This window comes from Xyrauchen texanus, unplaced genomic scaffold (assembly GCF_025860055.1).
Source record: "Xyrauchen texanus isolate HMW12.3.18 unplaced genomic scaffold, RBS_HiC_50CHRs HiC_scaffold_158, whole genome shotgun sequence".
NCBI lineage: Eukaryota > Metazoa > Chordata > Actinopteri > Cypriniformes > Catostomidae > Xyrauchen > Xyrauchen texanus.
In genome coordinates, this window is record NW_026265960.1 from 22,174 (window position 1) to 44,645 (window position 22,472).

Genomic DNA, 22,472 nt, shown 5'->3' on the forward strand with positions numbered 1-22,472 from the left:
AACATGGTTACCCAGAGAAGAAAGGGTGTGTGCTCACTGTACGACAGGTGAGGTTGAGACAGAGGTGCACTTTCTCCTTCACTGCCCAAAATTTAAAAATACAAGGGACATTTATATGGATAAATTAACACACAGCATAGACACATTTATAACAATGACAGAACAAGAACAAATTAATATAATACTTGGAGAGGGACACACAGCAGCACTGGCTGCAAGATACGTTTTAACGTGTCACAGTCTGAGAGACAGTGGGTGAATCTGTGTTATGTGTTTTACCCCGTGTGTCACCCCAATGTTCCCCACAGTGACCCTCAGTGTATGTGTGTATATTCATTTATGTGTCAGTATATGTCAGTTCTCTTCAGTTATTTAAACACTGTGGTCTTCAGCAGTTCTGAACCTGTTCTGTATTTATTTTTATATGTGTTAAATTTGTTAAACTAAATGTATAGATTAAGATGTAGTTCTGCTTTGGCAATATTGTATTGTTTACATTCATGCCAATAAAGCCCCTTTGAATTGAATTGAATTGAATTGATAGATAGATAAGACAGATAGATAGAAAGAAAAGACAGACATATAGATAGACAGACAGACAGACAGACAGACAGACAGATAGATAGATAGATAAGACAGATAGATAGAAAGAAAAGACAGACATATAGACAGACAGACAGACAGACAGACAGACAGATAGATAGAAAGAAAAGACAGACATATAGATAGACAGACAGACAGACAGACAGACAGACAGATAGATAGATAGATAAGACAGATAGATAGAAAGAAAAGACAGACATATAGATAGACAGACAGACAGACAGACAGACAGACAGACAGATAGATAGATAGATAAGACAGATAGATAGAAAGAAAAGACAGACATATAGATAGACAGACAGACAGACATATAGACAGACAGACAGACAGACAGACAGACAGATAGATAGAATACATACATAGACAGACAGATAGACAAACAGACAGAGATAGATAGAAAAGACAGATAGACAGACAGACAGATAGATAGATAAGACAGACAGACACAAAGACAGACTGACAGACAGATAGATAGAAAGAAAAGACAGACATATAGATAGACATATAGATAGACATATAGATAGACAGAAAGATAGACAGATAGATAGATAGATAGATAGATAGATAGATAGATAGATAGATAGATAGATAGATAGATAGATAGATAGATAGATAGATAGGATACATACATACATACATAGACAGACAGATAGACAGACAGACAGATAGATAGACAAAGAGACAGACAGTGAATAGATAGATAGACAGAGAGTGGAGAGAGACAAAAAGTGGTGTAACATGTGCTCTCTTAGGTTCATTAAAGACCAGAAGTGCTGCTGCATTCTGGATCATTTGGAGAGGTCTAATAGCACATGCAGGAAGGCCTGCAATGAGAGCGTTACAGTAGTCCAGTCTAGTTATGACAAGGCGACTGAACGAGCAGTTGTGTGGCATGTACAGAGAGGAAGGATCTTATCTTCCTGATATTGTCGAGTGTAAATCTACATGATCTTGCAGTCTTTGAAATGTGGTCAGTGAAATTTAGCTCATCATCAATGGTTACCCCTAGATTTCTGACCGTTTTGGAAGGTGAAACTGTAGTTGGACCCAGCTGCACGGTGATGTTGTGTTCAACAGCAGGGTTGGCTGGAAAGACAAGGAGTTCGGTCTTGGCTGAGTTGAGTTGAATGTGGTGTTCCTTCATCCAGGCTGAGATGTCTGCCAGACAGGCAGCGATTCGAGCAGTCACTGTGGTGTCGTTGGGCTGGAAAGACAAGTAGAGTTGCGTGTCATCAGCATAGCTGATAGATAGATAGATAGATAGATAGATAGATAGATAGATAGATAGATAGATAGATAGATAGATAGATAGATAGACAGACAGACAAAGAGACAGACAGATAGATAGATAGATAGACAGACAAAGAGACAGACAGACAGACAGACAGATAGATAGATAGATAGATAGATAGATAGATAGATAGATAGACAGACAAAGAGACAGACAGACAGACAGACAGACAGACAGACAGACAGATAGACAGACAAAGAGACAGACAGACAAAGAGACAGACAGACAGACAGACAGACAGACAGACAGACAGACAGATAGGTAGATAGACAGACAAAGAGACAGACAGACAGACAGACAGACAGATAGATAGATAGATAGACAGACAAAGAGACAGACAGACAGACAGACAGACAGACAGACAGATAGATAGATAGATAGATAGATAGATAGATAGATAGATAGATAGATAGATAGATAGATAGATAGATAGATAGATAGATAGATAGATAGATAAGACAGACAAAGAGACAGACAGACAGAGAGATATTTAGGTAGATAGAAAGATAGATTTACGACTTGCAGATACAAATATATACACACATATACACATAGTGAATTTATTTTGATTAGTTATTTTTATATTTGTTAAACTAAATGTAATTATAGATTAAGGTGTAGTTCTTTTTACACAGCCTCTGCTTTGGCAATACTGTATCGTTTATATTCATGCCAATAAAGACCCTTTGAATTGAATTGAATAGTGGACATATTGAAAACTGCACTGTGCAAAACTGCTAAAAAGTGGATATTTTAACAGAGAATCACAGACAGTTTCAATGCTGAACCTTTAGGGGCGTCCACGTGTTTTTAAACATGCAGATTTTATAAATATCTATATGGCCAGTTAAATGGACAGCCTTTGCGGTCTCTCATCCGTGTCTAGAAAAGCACTTCATAAATTAAATGAATTATTACTATTATTAATGTTATTATTAGTAGTATTATAGTTTTCTTGTTATTATCCTTATAAGTCCATCAATACAATTTTCTCGTGTTATTGTATAATTCCACCTGAATTATTCACTTTAATACTGTGCTTGCAAAATTTAGAATGACATTAAAAATCATTTCTGCAACAGTACATCTCAGATGTAAAAACTCTTTATCATTTGTGAGCACTTTTCCATAGACTCACATTGTATACCAGTGGGGAAAACAATAAAGGGCCAAGGAGTACGTTTTAGGCAGCTGTGTTGGCTACTGAACGAGCGATCGTTCCCAAACTTTGCACACACAATCGGGGTCTTTCCACGAGAAACATATTACACTTTTGTGTGCCCAGGCCCATGGGAACCCGTTTTATTACAGTAATAATATGCTTAATATAGTCTGATTCTATTAAGCCTCTGTTAAATGATTACATTTAAGGCCGCCGCGTTGGCTACTGAACGAGCGATCATTCCCAAACTTTGCACACACAATCGGGGTCTTCCCACGAGAAACATATTACACTTTTGTGTGCCCAGCCCCATGGGAACCCGTTTTATTACAGTCAAAATATGCTTAATATAGGCGGCATGCTTAATATGGAGTGGTGGTGGCGTAGTGGACTAAAGCACATCACTTGTAATCAGAAGGTCACTGGTCCGATCCCCATAGCCACCACCATTGTGTCCTTGAGCAAGACACTTAATCCAAGTTGCTCGGGGAATTGTCCCTGTAAAATCTGGTTGTGGTTCGAAAAATCACAAATCCGATCATTTACTCGGTTTGCGGCCCTTTACAGTATATAACTCGTATATGCAACTTAAATGTCTGCCCTTAGCCACTGCCTGGTAATATTTCAGATTTCACTCACCAGTTCAGCACGTTCAGCGTCCTTTCACAGCGTGTTTATAGTAAAAGTTTGGTTTGCCTTAATGTGTGTCCAAAGATAAGATCCATGTATCATCTTTATTACCCTCTTTGGTCTTTACAGGTAGATATCGATAAAAAAAAAGAAAGATAAAATTAGATTTTAAATTAGAAACTTCTAGATAAAATTAGTATACATTTACTATAGTAATTAATACTCTGACACTAATTTGGGCAAAGCGCACTAATGACTTCTTTAAGACTTGAAGCTAAAAGTTGACGATTTGTAAATTGACTTGGACTTGACTTGGGACTTGACTGCCTTGACTTGGGACTTGACTGCCTTGACTTGGGACTTGACTGCCTTGACTTGGGACTTCACTCGGGACTTTAATGCAATGACTTGAGACTTACTTGTGACTTGGAAAACAATGACTTGGTCCCACCTCTGCAAGTTGGACACGTGGAGAGTTGCAATGTCAAGTCACTTTTTCTGGTTGACTGTAACTTCTATATTATGTCTTTGACGGGCATAAAAAACAAAAAATCATTGAAAAGTCAAAAAATGCTTTCATTGTTCAACCTTATATTATTTTTATTATTTATTATTATTTTTTGGCTATTCATGTTCTGCAATTTTGGACACAATTTAATGTAAGACCTTGGCATGATTATTAATAAAAAAATAAATTAAATAAAAAAAAAAAAAGTTATCTTTAAGGAAATCTGAATTGATGTGTTGTTATTGTAATCGATGACTCAGCGAGTGAACCGCGAATGGGCTTTATTGGATTTCGCAGATTTCATTTCAAAGGGCAAAACGCCCCTAACAAGTGTGTCATCTCATTATCGTGGCAAGATTCGATGCCGTTTTTATTCTTAAAAGTTTTTCAAGTCCTTCGGTTATTTTCTGATGCATTTGTTTTTGGAACAATTTCTTTAATAGGCTATATTTACTGGACTCAAGTCTGCTCTGCTCGCAACACAATAATCTCCTCCTCACAAGCATGCCCCGATAAGTTTCATGAAATGATAATAATAATAAAGGATTGAGTTTATCCCACCCAACAATTCCTACAAAAACATTTCAGCGTTCTTGTGAAAAATGCGTTCATTACCACGTCTCCATTACAGTCGTATTCATGCAAATCTTAAAGGCGTGCATGTGACATTTTTAAACCACTCACAACCTACGTGCAAAAGACTCTTCTACCTTTTCAGCGCTACATTTCCATTGCTCTCTTCTTCTGTTCATCTCTCCTCGTCACATGAATGCAGACGGAATTCTGAATTCGATGACACCAAGCTTGGCAAAATCGGACCGACCGTCCTAAAGATTTATCTGTGAAACAATCCAGCCAATCAGATTCGATATGCAAATGAGGGTGGACATAATGAGGGTGGAAGTCGTTTTTACCTCTATACCTACAGACTTTTTAACCCCAGAGGGCTAGGGGTTAGGGTCAACTAGTGATTTAACCCCAACTAACCCCAGCGGACTGGGGCTAACCCTAGTGGACTGATGGAGAATTACACTTTACTACTTACAAATTTAAACCTATGCAATATTTGAAGCAGTTTATTTTCAAAACATTTTGTTTTCTACAAAATATCCTTCTGTTATTTGTTTTTCATTTATTTCATTTTTGGAAACATATCTTTGATCAAATTAACTGGACTCAAAAATACTCCTCACATACAAGTAAAAGAAATATTGTGAAATAATAATAATAATGATAAAAAAGTTTAAACATTATTTAAAAGCTTTATTAGTTAGTTAGTTAATTAGTTACATAGAGACACACAAAACCAGACACAGACAGACAGACAGACAGACTGATAGATAGACAGAGAGACAGACAGACAGATAGTCAAGTCAATTTTATTCGTATAGCGCCTTTCACAACACACATCGTTTCAAAGCAGCTTTACAGAAGATCAGCATTAACAGACGATAAAACTGTAATGTCGATGAATCATCATTGTGCAATTAGATAAAATACGATTCTTAATCGTGTTTAAAAATAATTAAATAATAATTGTATTAATAACCCCAGTGAGCAAGCTGTAGGCGACTGTGGCAAGGAACACAAAACTCCATAAGATGTGGATTAATGGAGAAAAATAACCTTGGGAGAAACCAGACTTACTGTGGGGGCCAGTTCCCTCTGGCTAACATCATGAATATAATGTAAATATTACTTGTGTATAGTTAAAATCATGGTTTAAAATTATTAAACTAAGTAAGGGTTAAGGGTCATTGTTTAAACATTGATTGTGTTTGAACTGTAAGATTAATGACCACAGGCTTTGAAGTCCATCTAGATTAATTGCAGAAGTTCACATAGATGCAATTGTCCTTGTTAATTGGCTGATGAAGGCTTTTGTTGGCAATAGCTAGTCTATGCATTCCATTTCAAGATCGTAGTCCATCAATAGACCGAGGTGATGCAGGTTGGAGTTGGTATCAGTTCATCCTCTGAAGTCCATCATAATAGACCGAAGTGATGTTTGGCTGGCACCGGCTGCATTTAGTCATCATCATTCAGCGACATGAAGCAGTGGAGTCCAACACGAAGCAGGAATGGTGCTGGATCCAGCCGGTTCTGGTGACCTCAGGATAGGAGTCCCGAGGTTGAGACAAGGAAACAAATAAAAAGATGTAAGCATAGATGCCATAAAATGTATTGCAGAGTTAGAGATCATGATCACTGTTTCTGGTTCCGGAGACCCAACTAAAGCAGCCTAATTGTGGGTTGGAGGATAAATTAGGTGTATGTCTGGCTAAATAGATGAGTCGTTAGTCTAGACTTAAACTGAGAGGGTGTGTCTGCATCTCGAACAGTGTTTGGGAGACTATTCCATAGTTTAGGAGCCAAATATGAAAAGGATCTACCTCCTTTTGTGGATTTTGATATTCTAGGAACTATTAACAGGCCAGAATTTTGCGATCGTAATGAACGTGATGGAATATAGCGTGACAGAAGATCATTTAAGTACTGCGGAGCTAGACCATTCAAAGCTTTGTATGTAGTTAACAGAATTTTAAAATGCTGATGCATTTTGAACCAATTGAAGTTTATTTATTGATCTTGCTGGACATCCTCCCAGTAATGCATTACAATAATCTAGTCTTTAGGTCATGAGCGCATGAATTAGTTTTTCGGCATCAGCAACAGAGAGCATATGCCTTCATTTAGCACTATTTCTGAGGCGGAAGAATGCTGTGCTACAAACATCTGTAATTTGATTTTCAAAGGACAGATTGTATCAAACATAACACCTAAGTTTTTCACTGTTGAAGATGATGTAACAGAACATCCATCTAGAGTCAAATTATATTTTAGCGGCTTATTTTTAGAGGTTTTTGGTCCAATAATTAGAACCTCTGTTTTGTCAGAATTGAGTAGAAGGAAATTTCTGGCCATCCAATCTTTTATTTAATTGATACACTCTGCTAATTTTGAGAATTGTGAAATCTCATCAAGTTTTGAAGAAATATAAAGTTGTGTATCGTCAGCATAGCAGTGGAAACATATTCCACGATTCCTGATAATATCTCCCAGGGAAGCATATACATGGAGAAAAGCAGAAGCCCTAAAACTGATCCCTGTGGCACTCCATATTTAACTTTTGTTTGGTTTGACGATTCCTCATTTACATAGACAAAGTGGTAGTGGTCTGCTAAATATGACCTAAACCATGCTAATGCAACTCCACAAATTCCAACATAATTCTCCAGCCTATTCAAGAGAATGTCGTGATCTATCGTGTCGAATGCAGCACTTAGATCTAAAACTACTAGAAGAGAAATGCAGCCGCGATCAGATGATAGATAGAAAGATAGATAGATAGATAGATAGATAGATAGATAGAAAAGACAGATATATAGATAGACAGACATATAGACAGACAGACAGAGATAGATAGAAAAGACAGATAGACAGACAGACAGATAGATAGATAAGACAGACAGACACAAAGACAGACTGACAGACAGATAGATAAGACAGATAGATAGAAAGAAAAGACAGACATATAGATAGACATATAGATAAACAGAAAGATAGACAGATAGATAGATAGATAGATAGATAGATAGATAGATAGATAGATAGATAGATAGACAGATAGACAGATAGATAGATAGATAGGATACATACATACATACATACATACATACATACATAGACAGACAGATAGACAGACAGACAGATAGATAGACAAAGAGACAGACAGTGAATAGATAGATAGACAGAGAGTGGAGAGAGACAAAAAGTGGTGTAACATGTGCTCTCTTAGGTTCATTAAAGACCAGAAGTGCTGCTGCATTCTGGATCATTTGGAGAGGTCTAATAGCACATGCAGGAAGGCCTGCAATGAGAGCGTTACAGTAGTCCAGTCTAGTTATGACAAGGCGACTGAACGAGCAGTTGTGTGGCATGTACAGAGAGGAAGGATCTTATCTTCCTGATATTGTCGAGTGTAAATCTACATGATCTTGCAGTCTTTGAAATGTGGTCAGTGAAATTTAGCTCATCATCAATGGTTACCCCTAGATTTCTGACCGTTTTGGAAGGTGAAACTGTAGTTGGACCCAGCTGCACGGTGATGTTGTGTTCAACAGCAGGGTTGGCTGGAAAGACAAGGAGTTCGGTCTTGGCTGAGTTGAGTTGAATGTGGTGTTCCTTCATCCAGGCTGAGATGTCTGCCAGACAGGCAGCGATTCGAGCAGTCACTGTGGTGTCGTTGGGCTGGAAAGACAAGTAGAGTTGCGTGTCATCAGCATAGCTGATAGATAGATAGATAGATAGATAGATAGATAGATAGATAGATAGATAGATAGATAGATAGATAGATAGATAGATAGATAGATAGATAGATAGATAGACAGACAAAGAGACAGACAGACAGACAGACAGACAGATAGATAGATAGATAAGACAGATAGATAGAAAGAAAAGACAGACATATAGATAGACAGACAGACAGACAGACAGACAGACAGACAGACAGATAGATAGATAGATAAGACAGATAGATAGAAAGAAAAGACAGACATATAGATAGACAGACAGACAGACAGACAGACAGACAGACAGATAGATAGAATACATACATAGACAGACAGATAGACAAACAGACAGAGATAGATAGAAAAGACAGATAGACAGACAGACAGACAGACAGACAGACAGATAGATAGGACAGATAGATAGAAAGAAAAGACAGACATATAGATAGACAGACAGACATATAGACAGACAGACAGACAGACAGATAGATAGACAGACAGACAGACATATAGATAGACAGACAGACAGACAAGAAAAGAAAAGACAGACATATAGATAGACAGACAGACAGACAGACAGACAGACAGACAGACAGATAGATAGATAGATAAGACAGATAGATAGAAAGAAAAGACAGACATATAGATAGACAGACAGACAGACATATAGACAGACAGACAGACAGACAGACAGACAGACAGACAGATAGATAGAATACATCTCAGTGATCAGAACTACACTAGATGGGACAGACATCCAACAGAAGCCCTACACACAGAATTCTGCAAATTAATTTTGAAATTACAAAGGAAAACACCCAATAATGCATGCAGGGCAGAATTAGGACGATTCCCATTGATCATTAACATACAAAAAGATCTCTAAATTTTTGGATGCATTTAAAATCAAGTCCCACAGAGTCGCTTCATTATAAAAGCTACAAACCCAAGAACTGAACCCTGAAAACAGTCCCTCAGTCAGCTGGTTCTGAGACTCACTAACCCGGTTAACAGTACTAACAGTAACCAGCCTCAGACCAGCACTGCTTTACAACCAAACATCAGAATAAATCAGATCATCAAACAATCTCAAATCACCTATCTGGAACATTGGGATCAAGAAACTAAAACACAAAGCAAATTACAATTCTATCGGACTCTAAAATCAAAGTATGAATTGGAAGAGTATCTCCTGACTGTCAGAGATACAAAGCAGAGACAGATCCTGAGCAAGTACAGGCTCAGTGAGCACAGTCTCGCCATCGAGAGAGGCAGACACAGAAAAACATGGTTACCCAGAGAAGAAAGGGTGTGTGCTCACTGTACGACAGGTGAGGTTGAGACAGAGGTGCACTTTCTCCTTCACTGCCCAAAATTTAAAAATACAAGGGACATTTATATGGATAAATTAACACACAGCATAGACACATTTATAACAATGACAGAACAAGAACAAATTAATATAATACTTGGAGAGGGACACACAGCAGCACTGGCTGCAAGATACGTTTTAACGTGTCACAGTCTGAGAGACAGTGGGTGAATCTGTGTTATGTGTTTTACCCCGTGTGTCACCCCAATGTTCCCCACAGTGACCCTCAGTGTATGTGTGTATATTCATTTATGTGTCAGTATATGTCAGTTCTCTTCAGTTATTTAAACACTGTGGTCTTCAGCAGTTCTGAACCTGTTCTGTATTTATTTTTATATGTGTTAAATTTGTTAAACTAAATGTATAGATTAAGATGTAGTTCTGCTTTGGCAATATTGTATTGTTTACATTCATGCCAATAAAGCCCCTTTGAATTGAATTGAATTGAATTGATAGATAGATAAGACAGATAGATAGAAAGAAAAGACAGACATATAGATAGACAGACAGACAGACAGACAGACAGACAGATAGATAGATAGATAAGACAGATAGATAGAAAGAAAAGACAGACATATAGACAGACAGACAGACAGACAGACAGACAGATAGATAGAAAGAAAAGACAGACATATAGATAGACAGACAGACAGACAGACAGACAGACAGACAGATAGATAGATAGATAAGACAGATAGATAGAAAGAAAAGACAGACATATAGATAGACAGACAGACAGACAGACAGACAGACAGACAGATAGATAGATAGATAAGACAGATAGATAGAAAGAAAAGACAGACATATAGATAGACAGACAGACAGACATATAGACAGACAGACAGACAGACAGACAGACAGATAGATAGAATACATACATAGACAGACAGATAGACAAACAGACAGAGATAGATAGAAAAGACAGATAGACAGACAGACAGATAGATAGATAAGACAGACAGACACAAAGACAGACTGACAGACAGATAGATAGAAAGAAAAGACAGACATATAGATAGACATATAGATAGACATATAGATAGACAGAAAGATAGACAGATAGATAGATAGATAGATAGATAGATAGATAGATAGATAGATAGATAGATAGATAGATAGATAGATAGATAGATAGATAGATAGATAGGATACATACATACATACATAGACAGACAGATAGACAGACAGACAGATAGATAGACAAAGAGACAGACAGTGAATAGATAGATAGACAGAGAGTGGAGAGAGACAAAAAGTGGTGTAACATGTGCTCTCTTAGGTTCATTAAAGACCAGAAGTGCTGCTGCATTCTGGATCATTTGGAGAGGTCTAATAGCACATGCAGGAAGGCCTGCAATGAGAGCGTTACAGTAGTCCAGTCTAGTTATGACAAGGCGACTGAACGAGCAGTTGTGTGGCATGTACAGAGAGGAAGGATCTTATCTTCCTGATATTGTCGAGTGTAAATCTACATGATCTTGCAGTCTTTGAAATGTGGTCAGTGAAATTTAGCTCATCATCAATGGTTACCCCTAGATTTCTGACCGTTTTGGAAGGTGAAACTGTAGTTGGACCCAGCTGCACGGTGATGTTGTGTTCAACAGCAGGGTTGGCTGGAAAGACAAGGAGTTCGGTCTTGGCTGAGTTGAGTTGAATGTGGTGTTCCTTCATCCAGGCTGAGATGTCTGCCAGACAGGCAGCGATTCGAGCAGTCACTGTGGTGTCGTTGGGCTGGAAAGACAAGTAGAGTTGCGTGTCATCAGCATAGCTGATAGATAGATAGATAGATAGATAGATAGATAGATAGATAGATAGATAGATAGATAGATAGATAGATAGATAGACAGACAGACAAAGAGACAGACAGATAGATAGATAGATAGACAGACAAAGAGACAGACAGACAGACAGACAGATAGATAGATAGATAGATAGATAGATAGATAGATAGATAGATAGATAGATAGACAGACAGACAGACAGACAGACAGACAGACAGACAGACAGATAGACAGACAAAGAGACAGACAGACAAAGAGACAGACAGACAAAGACAGACAGACAGACAGACAGACAGACAGACAGATAGGTAGATAGACAGACAAAGAGACAGACAGACAGACAGACAGACAGATAGATAGATAGATAGACAGACAAAGAGACAGACAGACAGACAGACAGACAGACAGACAGATAGATAGATAGATAGATAGATAGATAGATAGATAGATAGATAGATAGATAGATAGATAGATAGATAGATAGATAGATAGATAGATAGATAGATAGATAAGACAGACAAAGAGACAGACAGACAGAGAGATATTTAGGTAGATAGAAAGATAGATTTACGACTTGCAGATACAAATATATACACACATATACACATAGTGAATTTATTTTGATTAGTTATTTTTATATTTGTTAAACTAAATGTAATTATAGATTAAGGTGTAGTTCTTTTTACACAGCCTCTGCTTTGGCAATACTGTATCGTTTATATTCATGCCAATAAAGACCCTTTGAATTGAATTGAATAGTGGACATATTGAAAACTGCACTGTGCAAAACTGCTAAAAAGTGGATATTTTAACAGAGAATCACAGACAGTTTCAATGCTGAACCTTTAGGGGCGTCCACGTGTTTTTAAACATGCAGATTTTATAAATATCTATATGGCCAGTTAAATGGACAGCCTTTGCGGTCTCTCATCCGTGTCTAGAAAAGCACTTCATAAATTAAATGAATTATTACTATTATTAATGTTATTATTAGTAGTATTATAGTTTTCTTGTTATTATCCTTATAAGTCCATCAATACAATTTTCTCGTGTTATTGTATAATTCCACCTGAATTATTCACTTTAATACTGTGCTTGCAAAATTTAGAATGACATTAAAAATCATTTCTGCAACAGTACATCTCAGATGTAAAAAACTCTTTATCATTTGTGAGCACTTTTCCATAGACTCACATTGTATACCAGTGGGGAAAACAATAAAGGGCCAAGGAGTACGTTTTAGGCAGCTGTGTTGGCTACTGAACGAGCGATCGTTCCCAAACTTTGCACACACAATCGGGGTCTTTCCACGAGAAACATATTACACTTTTGTGTGCCCAGGCCCATGGGAACCCGTTTTATTACAGTAATAATATGCTTAATATAGTCTGATTCTATTAAGCCTCTGTTAAATGATTACATTTAAGGCCGCCGCGTTGGCTACTGAACGAGCGATCATTCCCAAACTTTGCACACACAATCGGGGTCTTCCCACGAGAAACATATTACACTTTTGTGTGCCCAGCCCCATGGGAACCCGTTTTATTACAGTCAAAATATGCTTAATATAGGCGGCATGCTTAATATGGAGTGGTGGTGGCGTAGTGGACTAAAGCACATCACTTGTAATCAGAAGGTCACTGGTCCGATCCCCATAGCCACCACCATTGTGTCCTTGAGCAAGACACTTAATCCAAGTTGCTCGGGGAATTGTCCCTGTAAAATCTGGTTGTGGTTCGAAAAATCACAAATCCGATCATTTACTCGGTTTGCGGCCCTTTACAGTATATAACTCGTATATGCAACTTAAATGTCTGCCCTTAGCCACTGCCTGGTAATATTTCAGATTTCACTCACCAGTTCAGCACGTTCAGCGTCCTTTCACAGCGTGTTTATAGTAAAAGTTTGGTTTGCCTTAATGTGTGTCCAAAGATAAGATCCATGTATCATCTTTATTACCCTCTTTGGTCTTTACAGGTAGATATCGATAAAAAAAAAGAAAGATAAAATTAGATTTTAAATTAGAAACTTCTAGATAAAATTAGTATACATTTACTATAGTAATTAATACTCTGACACTAATTTGGGCAAAGCGCACTAATGACTTCTTTAAGACTTGAAGCTAAAAGTTGACGATTTGTAAATTGACTTGGACTTGACTTGGGACTTGACTGCCTTGACTTGGGACTTGACTGCCTTGACTTGGGACTTGACTGCCTTGACTTGGGACTTCACTCGGGACTTTAATGCAATGACTTGAGACTTACTTGTGACTTGGAAAACAATGACTTGGTCCCACCTCTGCAAGTTGGACACGTGGAGAGTTGCAATGTCAAGTCACTTTTTCTGGTTGACTGTAACTTCTATATTATGTCTTTGACGGGCATAAAAACAAAAAATCATTGAAAAGTCAAAAAATGCTTTCATTGTTCAACCTTATATTATTTTTATTATTTATTATTATTTTTTGGCTATTCATGTTCTGCAATTTTGGACACAATTTAATGTAAGACCTTGGCATGATTATTAATAAAAAATAAATTAAATAAAAAAAAAAAAAAGTTATCTTTAAGGAAATCTGAATTGATGTGTTGTTATTGTAATCGATGACTCAGCGAGTGAACCGTGAATGGGCTTTATTGGATTTCGCAGATTTCATTTCAAAGGGCAAAACGCCCCTAACAAGTGTGTCATCTCATTATCGTGGCAAGATTCGATGCCGTTTTTATTCTTAAAAGTTTTTCAAGTCCTTCGGTTATTTTCTGATGCATTTGTTTTTGGAACAATTTCTTTAATAGGCTATATTTACTGGACTCAAGTCTGCTCTGCTCGCAACACAATAATCTCCTCCTCACAAGCATGCCCCGATAAGTTTCATGAAATGATAATAATAATAAAGGATTGAGTTTATCCCACCCAACAATTCCTACAAAAACATTTCAGCGTTCTTGTGAAAAATGCGTTCATTACCACGTCTCCATTACAGTCGTATTCATGCAAATCTTAAAGGCGTGCATGTGACATTTTAAACCACTCACAACCTACGTGCAAAAGACTCTTCTACCTTTTCAGCGCTACATTTCCATTGCTCTCTTCTTCTGTTCATCTCTCCTCGTCACATGAATGCAGACGGAATTCTGAATTCGATGACACCAAGCTTGGCAAAATCGGACCGACCGTCCTAAAGATTTATCTGTGAAACAATCCAGCCAATCAGATTCGATATGCAAATGAGGGTGGACATAATGAGGGTGGAAGTCGTTTTTACCTCTATACCTACAGACTTTTTAACCCCAGAGGGCTAGGGGTTAGGGTCAACTAGTGATTTAACCCCAACTAACCCCAGCGGACTGGGGCTAACCCTAGTGGACTGATGGAGAATTACACTTTACTACTTACAAATTTAAACCTATGCAATATTTGAAGCAGTTTATTTTCAAAACATTTTGTTTTCTACAAAATATCCTTCTGTTATTTGTTTTTCATTTATTTCATTTTTGGAAACATATCTTTGATCAAATTAACTGGACTCAAAAATACTCCTCACATACAAGTAAAAGAAATATTGTGAAATAATAATAATAATGATAAAAAAGTTTAAACATTATTTAAAAGCTTTATTAGTTAGTTAGTTAATTAGTTACATAGAGACACACAAAACCAGACACAGACAGACAGACAGACAGACTGATAGATAGACAGAGAGACAGACAGACAGATAGTCAAGTCAATTTTATTCAGTATAGCGCCTTTCACAACACACATCGTTTCAAAGCAGCTTTACAGAAGATCAGCATTAACAGACGATAAAACTGTAATGTCGATGAATCATCATTGTGCAATTAGATAAAATACGATTCTTAATCGTGTTTAAAAATAATTAAATAATAATTGTATTAATAACCCCAGTGAGCAAGCTGTAGGCGACTGTGGCAAGGAACACAAAACTCCATAAGATGTGGATTAATGGAGAAAAATAACCTTGGGAGAAACCAGACTTACTGTGGGGGCCAGTTCCCTCTGGCTAACATCATGAATATAATGTAAATATTACTTGTGTATAGTTAAAATCATGGTTTAAAATTATTAAACTAAGTAAGGGTTAAGGGTCATTGTTTAAACATTGATTGTGTTTGAACTGTAAGATTAATGACCACAGGCTTTGAAGTCCATCTAGATTAATTGCAGAAGTTCACATAGATGCAATTGTCCTTGTTAATTGGCTGATGAAGGCTTTTGTTGGCAATAGCTAGTCTATGCATTCCATTTCAAGATCGTAGTCCATCAATAGACCGAGGTGATGCAGGTTGGAGTTGGTATCAGTTCATCCTCTGAAGTCCATCATAATAGACCGAAGTGATGTTTGGCTGGCACCGGCTGCATTTAGTCATCATCATTCAGCGACATGAAGCAGTGGAGTCCAACACGAAGCAGGAATGGTGCTGGATCCAGCCGGTTCTGGTGACCTCAGGATAGGAGTCCCGAGGTTGAGACAAGGAAACAAATAAAAAGATGTAAGCATAGATGCCATAAAATGTATTGCAGAGTTAGAGATCATGATCACTGTTTCTGGTTCCGGAGACCCAACTAAAGCAGCCTAATTGTGGGTTGGAGGATAAATTAGGTGTATGTCTGGCTAAATAGATGAGTCGTTAGTCTAGACTTAAACTGAGAGGGTGTGTCTGCATCTCGAACAGTGTTTGGGAGACTATTCCATAGTTTAGGAGCCAAATATGAAAAGGATCTACCTCCTTTTGTGGATTTTGATATTCTAGGAACTATTAACAGGCCAGAATTTTGCGATCGTAATGAACGTGATGGAATATAGCGTGACAGAAGATCATTTAAGTACTCGTGGAGCTAGACCATTCAAAGCTTTGTATGTAGTTAACAGAATTTTAAAATGCTGATGCATTTTGAACCAATTGAAGTTTATTTATTGATCTTGCTGGACATCCTCCCAGTAATGCATTACAATAATCTAGTCTTTAGGTCATGAGCGCATGAATTAGTTTTTCGGCATCAGCAACAGAGAGCATATGCCTTCATTTAGCACTATTTCTGAGGCGGAAGAATGCTGTGCTACAAACATCTGTAATTTGATTTTCAAAGGACAGATTGTATCAAACATAACACCTAAGTTTTTCACTGTTGAAGATGATGTAACAGAACATCCATCTAGAGTCAAATTATATTTTAGCGGCTTATTTTTAGAGGTTTTGGTCCAATAATTAGAACCTCTGTTTTGTCAGAATTGAGTAGAAGGAAATTTCTGGCCATCCAATCTTTTATTTAATTGATACACTCTGCTAATTTTGAGAATTGTGAAATCTCATCAAGTTTTGAAGAAATATAAAGTTGTGTATCGTCAGCATAGCAGTGGAAACATATTCCACGATTCCTGATAATATCTCCCAGGGAAGCATATACATGGAGAAAAGCAGAAGCCCTAAAACTGATCCCTGTGGCACTCCATATTTAACTTTTGTTTGGTTTGACGATTCCTCATTTACATAGACAAAGTGGTAGTGGTCTGCTAAATATGACCTAAACCATGCTAATGCAACTCCACAAATTCCAACATAATTCTCCAGCCTATTCAAGAGAATGTCGTGATCTATCGTGTCGAATGCAGCACTTAGATCTAAAACTACTAGAAGAGAAATGCAGCCGCGATCAGATGATAGATAGAAAGATAGATAGATAGATAGATAGATAGATAGATAGATAGATAGATAGATAGATAGATAGATAGATAGATAGAAAAGACAGATATATAGATAGACAGACATATAGACAGACAGACAGAGATAGATAGAAAAGACAGATAGACAGACAGACAGATAGATAGATAAGACAGACAGACACAAAGACAGACTGACAGACAGATAGATAAGACAGATAGATAGAAAGAAAAGACAGACATATAGATAGACATATAGATAAACAGAAAGATAGACAGATAGATAGATAGATAGATAGATAGATAGATAGATAGATAGATAGATAGACAGATAGATAGATAGATAGATAGATAGATAGATAGATAGATAGATAGATAGATAGATAGATAGATAGATAGATACATACATACATACATACATACATACATACATAGACAGACAGATAGACAGACAGACAGATAGATAGACAAAGAGACAGACAGTGAATAGATAGATAGACAGAGAGTGGAGAGAGACAAAAAGTGGTGTAACATGTGCTCCCTTAGGTTCATTAAAGACCAGAAGTGCTGCTGCATTCTGGATCATTTGGAGAGGTCTAATAGCACATGCAGGAAGGCCTGCAATGAGAGCGTTACAGTAGTCCAGTCTAGTTATGACAAGGCGACTGAACGAGCAGTTGTGTGGCATGTACAGAGAGGAAGGATCTTATCTTCCTGATATTGTCGAGTGTAAATCTACATGATCTTGCAGTCTTTGAAATGTGGTCAGTGAAATTTAGCTCATCATCAATGGTTACCCCTAGATTTCTGACCGTTTTGGAAGGTGAAACTGTAGTTGGACCCAGCTGCACGGTGATGTTGTGTTCAACAGCAGGGTTGGCTGGAAAGACAAGGAGTTCGGTCTTGGCTGAGTTGAGTTGAATGTGGTGTTCCTTCATCCAGGCTGAGATGTCTGCCAGACAGGCAGCGATTCGAGCAGTCACTGTGGTGTCGTTGGGCTGGAAAGACAAGTAGAGTTGCGTGTCATCAGCATAGCTGATAGATAGATAGATAGATAGATAGATAGATAGATAGATAGATAGATAGATAGATAGATAGATAGACAAAGAGACAGACAGACAGACAGACAGACAGATAGATAGATAGACAGACAGACAGACAGACAGACAGACAGACAGACAGATAGATAGATAGATAGACAGACAGATAGACAGACAGACAGACAGACAGACAGACAGACAGACAGACAGATAGATAGATAGATAGATAGACAGACAGACAGACAGACAGACAGACAGACAGACAGACAGACAGACAGACAGATAGATAGATAGACAGACAGACAGACAGACAGACAGACAGACAGACAGATAGATAGATAGATAGACAGACAGACAGACAGACAGACAGACAGACAGACAGACAGATAGATAGATAGATAGATAGAAGAGACAGACAGACAGATATATAGATAGATAGATAGATAGATAGATAGATAGATAGACAGACAAAGAGACAGACAGACAGACAGATATTTAGGTAGATAGAAAGATAGATTTACGACTTGCAGATACAAATATATACACACATATACACATAGTGAATTTATTTTGATTAGTTATTTTTATATTTGTTAAACTAAATGTAATTATAGATTAAGGTGTAGTTCTTTTTACACAGCCTCTGCTTTGGCAATACTGTATCGTTTATATTCATGCCAATAAAGACCCTTTGAATTGTATTGAATTGAATAGTGGACATATTGAAAACTGCACTGTGCAAAACTGCTAAAAAGTGGATATTTTAACAGAGAATCACAGACAGTTTCAATGCTGAACCTTTAGGGGCGTCCACGTGTTTTTAAACATGCAGATTTTATAAATAAATATATGGCCAGTTAAATGGACAGCCTTTGCGGTCTCTCATCCGTGTCTAGAAAAGCACTTCATAAATTAAATGAATTATTACTATTATTAATGTTATTATTAGTAGTATTATAGTTTTCTTGTTATTATCCTTATAAGTCCATCAATACAATTTTCTCGTGTTATTGTATAATTCCACCTGAATTATTCACTTTAATACTGTGCTTGCAAAATTTAGAATGACATTAAAAATCATTTCTGCAACAGTACATCTCAGATGTAAAAAACTCTTTATCATTTGTGAGCACTTTTCCATAGACTCACATTGTATACCAGTGGGGAAAACAATAAAGGGCCAAGGAGTACGTTTTAGGCAGCTGTGTTGGCTACTGAACGAGCGATCGTTCCCAAACTTTGCACACACAATCGGGGTCTTTCCACGAGAAACATATTACACTTTTGTGTGCCCAGGCCCATGGGAACACATTTTATTACAGTAAAAATATGCTTAATATAGTCTGATTCTATTAAGCCTCTGTTAAATGATTACATTTAAGGCCGCCGCGTTGGCTACTGAACGAGCGATCGTTCCCAAACTTTGCACACACAATCGGGGTCTTCCCACGAGAAACATATTACACTTTTGTGTGCCCAGCCCCATGGGAACCCGTTTTATTACAGTCAAAATATGCTTAATATAGTCGAGCCTATATAAAGCCTCTGTGAAAGAAGTGCGTTTTAGGCGGCGTGTTGGCTACTGAGCGAGCGATCGTTCCCAAACTTTGCACACGCTATCGGGGTCTTTCCACGAGAAACATATTACACTTTTGTGTGTCCGCCCCAGGGAACCCCTATTATTACCGTATAAATATGCTTAATATGGTCGGGCCAATATAAAGCCTCTGTGAAAGGAGCACGTTTTAGGCGCCGTGTTGGCTACTGAACGAGCGATCGTTCCCAAACTTTGCACACGCTATCGGGGTCTTTCCACGAGAAACATATTACACTTTTGTGTGTCCGCCCCAGTGGAACCGTTTTATTACATTTATGCTTAATATAGGCGGCATGCTTAATATGGAGTGGTGGTGGTGGTGTAGTGGACTAAAGCACATCACTGGTAATCAGAAGGTTGCTGGTTCGATCCCCACAGCCACTACCATTGTGTCCTTGAGCAAGACACTTAATCCAAGTTGCTCGGGGAATTGTCCCTGTAATAAGTGCACTGTAAGTCGCTTTGGATAAAAGCGTCTGCCAAATGCATAAATGTAAATGTCAATTTCTGCTTGGCACCGCTGAGGTCACAAAGAGCTGCCGCTAGCATGTCAGGGAGTCACTTTACCTGATCGAGCTCACTCACAGACTGTGTCTGACCGCATGGCTACCTGTCGGTGCATCACAAAATGGGTGGTTTTCATCCCTATATCCCATAACCTAACCTAACTTCTTAACATAACCAACTTCTAAGCTAATAAAAGTCAAATGTATCATCAAGGCACCATGCTTACACAAATTAAGATTGCATCACTTTATTCATCTTTAACTGTAAACTTAACCAACTTCTGAACATGACACATTTCCAAACTAAATGCAAGTCACACTGATCAAAAAGACACAACATTTACACAATATAGAGCAAGTTAGACCGTAGGAGAAGTCTGTATTTGAGTCTAAATCAAAACTCTTAAGACCGATCGAGGACAAAGCCAATCAGACAGCTAGAGGATCACATATAGAACACGTATACAACGTTTAAAAAAAAATCGGACCAACGGAACCAAAGTTAAAGAAGATGGCGTGTTTGCCATCGGTGGTTTCTATCCTCTGTCCTGCTCTGGCCTGACCGAGGGCTGCCACGGGCCCCGAAAACACTCCACTCAAACCTCACCCGATCGACTCCAAACGCCCCCAAGCGCGCTCCTAGCACGGTCCCCGGGCGCCACCGGGCGCCAGCGGGAACCAACCACGCTGTCAAATTCGCTACAGCACGCACCATATATAATGCGGGCCATAGCGAAGCCCCGTATCTCCATGGCGTACCTCCCAGAGTCACGGGGCCAATGCTGGTCTTCTCGGCAACCCCAGGCCCACACCGCCAGCACCTTCAGAACAGCAGCCACCCACAGACAAACATTTTTCTATAGACTGACATTGTATGGACTGCCGCCCAGCGGCGGGGCTAAGCTATTACCACGTGCTGGTGGTTGGGAGCAGAGGGATTCAAGCCTTTAAGTTGCATTTTTAAACTTTGAAGGGTCGTTACAAATGTAAATCTTTGTGCGCTCCTAGGCGTTTACAATTCGAGAGCCCGCTGGTGGATTGTTCCCTTCAATCGATTCCTTGAGTTTTCTTCAGTTGGTCTTAAAAAAGGCTTTGAAGTGTGAAAACCCGTCGCAAAACCACAAAGTTACAATTTTAACTCACTGGAGCCTCAGCCATTTCACGTATCGCTATTTATTGTTATTATATTGTTTTTAAAGCTCCTCTTGTCACAATAAAATTCATCATCCCTTCACTTGTGAACTCATTTCTAAAATGCAACGGTTATCCGGCTTCATCAAGTTGGCAGAGGTGTGGACTCGAGTCGCGTGACTTGGACTTGACTTGGACTTGACTCGGACTCGAGTCACTAATTTGATGACTTGCGACTTCGACTTCGATAGAATTAAAAAAGACTTGCGACTCGACTTAGACTTTGACAGCAATGATTGCAACTTGACTTGGACTTCAGCCGTCTGACTTGGAAATACTTATACTTTTTAAAACCAAAGATAAGAGTTGTATAATTAAAAAATGTGCAGTAAATCAACGATTAATTTCCCAAATAGGCGATTCATTTGATTTTCAAATCTGCATTTCAACGCTCCATATTCAACCAATCAGCTTCCACGAAAGCTGGACCAAGTTTGAAGACCACGGCATGCATTTAAGGACTAGGACACAGCAAAAATTATACCAAAGGTGATATAATTGGGATATATTGAATACAGCGTTAAAGGCAACAAAAGGATTGCGACATGTAGAACCTGTGGTTACAAAATTACAGACACCTCGTCGAACAACGTCCAATTTTGTGAGGAATCTGAAAATCCACAGACAGAGGTAAGTTGATTTACAGGCTAACAAAGTCTGCATATTGAACCGCAAACTTTTACTGCGGTCGGTAGCATTTAACGTTTTATAGCAATTGGTGTAATGGACAAAATCTTCCCGGTGTTTTATTACCCTGTTGTATGACCTCGATAAAGGAACGCCATTTATTGTGACCACACACGTTGGTGCTTTTTG

General features: G+C 38.2%; 1 protein-coding gene across 4 annotated transcripts in view; it reads right to left on the reverse strand.

Moving 5' to 3' along the window:
- LOC127641770 (uncharacterized) overlaps positions 1 to 22,472 on the reverse strand; it is a 42,113-nt gene that overhangs the window by 8,888 nt on the left and 10,753 nt on the right. The window contains exon 2 of one of the 4 annotated variants that reach the window (XM_052124637.1): positions 285 to 1,807. The exons of 1 other annotated variant lie outside the window; for it this stretch is intronic. In XM_052124637.1, the coding sequence (XP_051980597.1) occupies positions 499 to 1,497 (999 nt within the window). In that variant the 5' untranslated portion in view covers positions 1,498 to 1,807 and the 3' untranslated portion in view covers positions 285 to 498. Of the gene's footprint in view, positions 1 to 284; positions 1,808 to 11,497; positions 11,590 to 18,228; positions 18,321 to 22,472 lie in introns of those variants that run through there. 2 more of the 4 variants (XR_007970224.1, XR_007970225.1) reach the window with 2 other exon arrangements.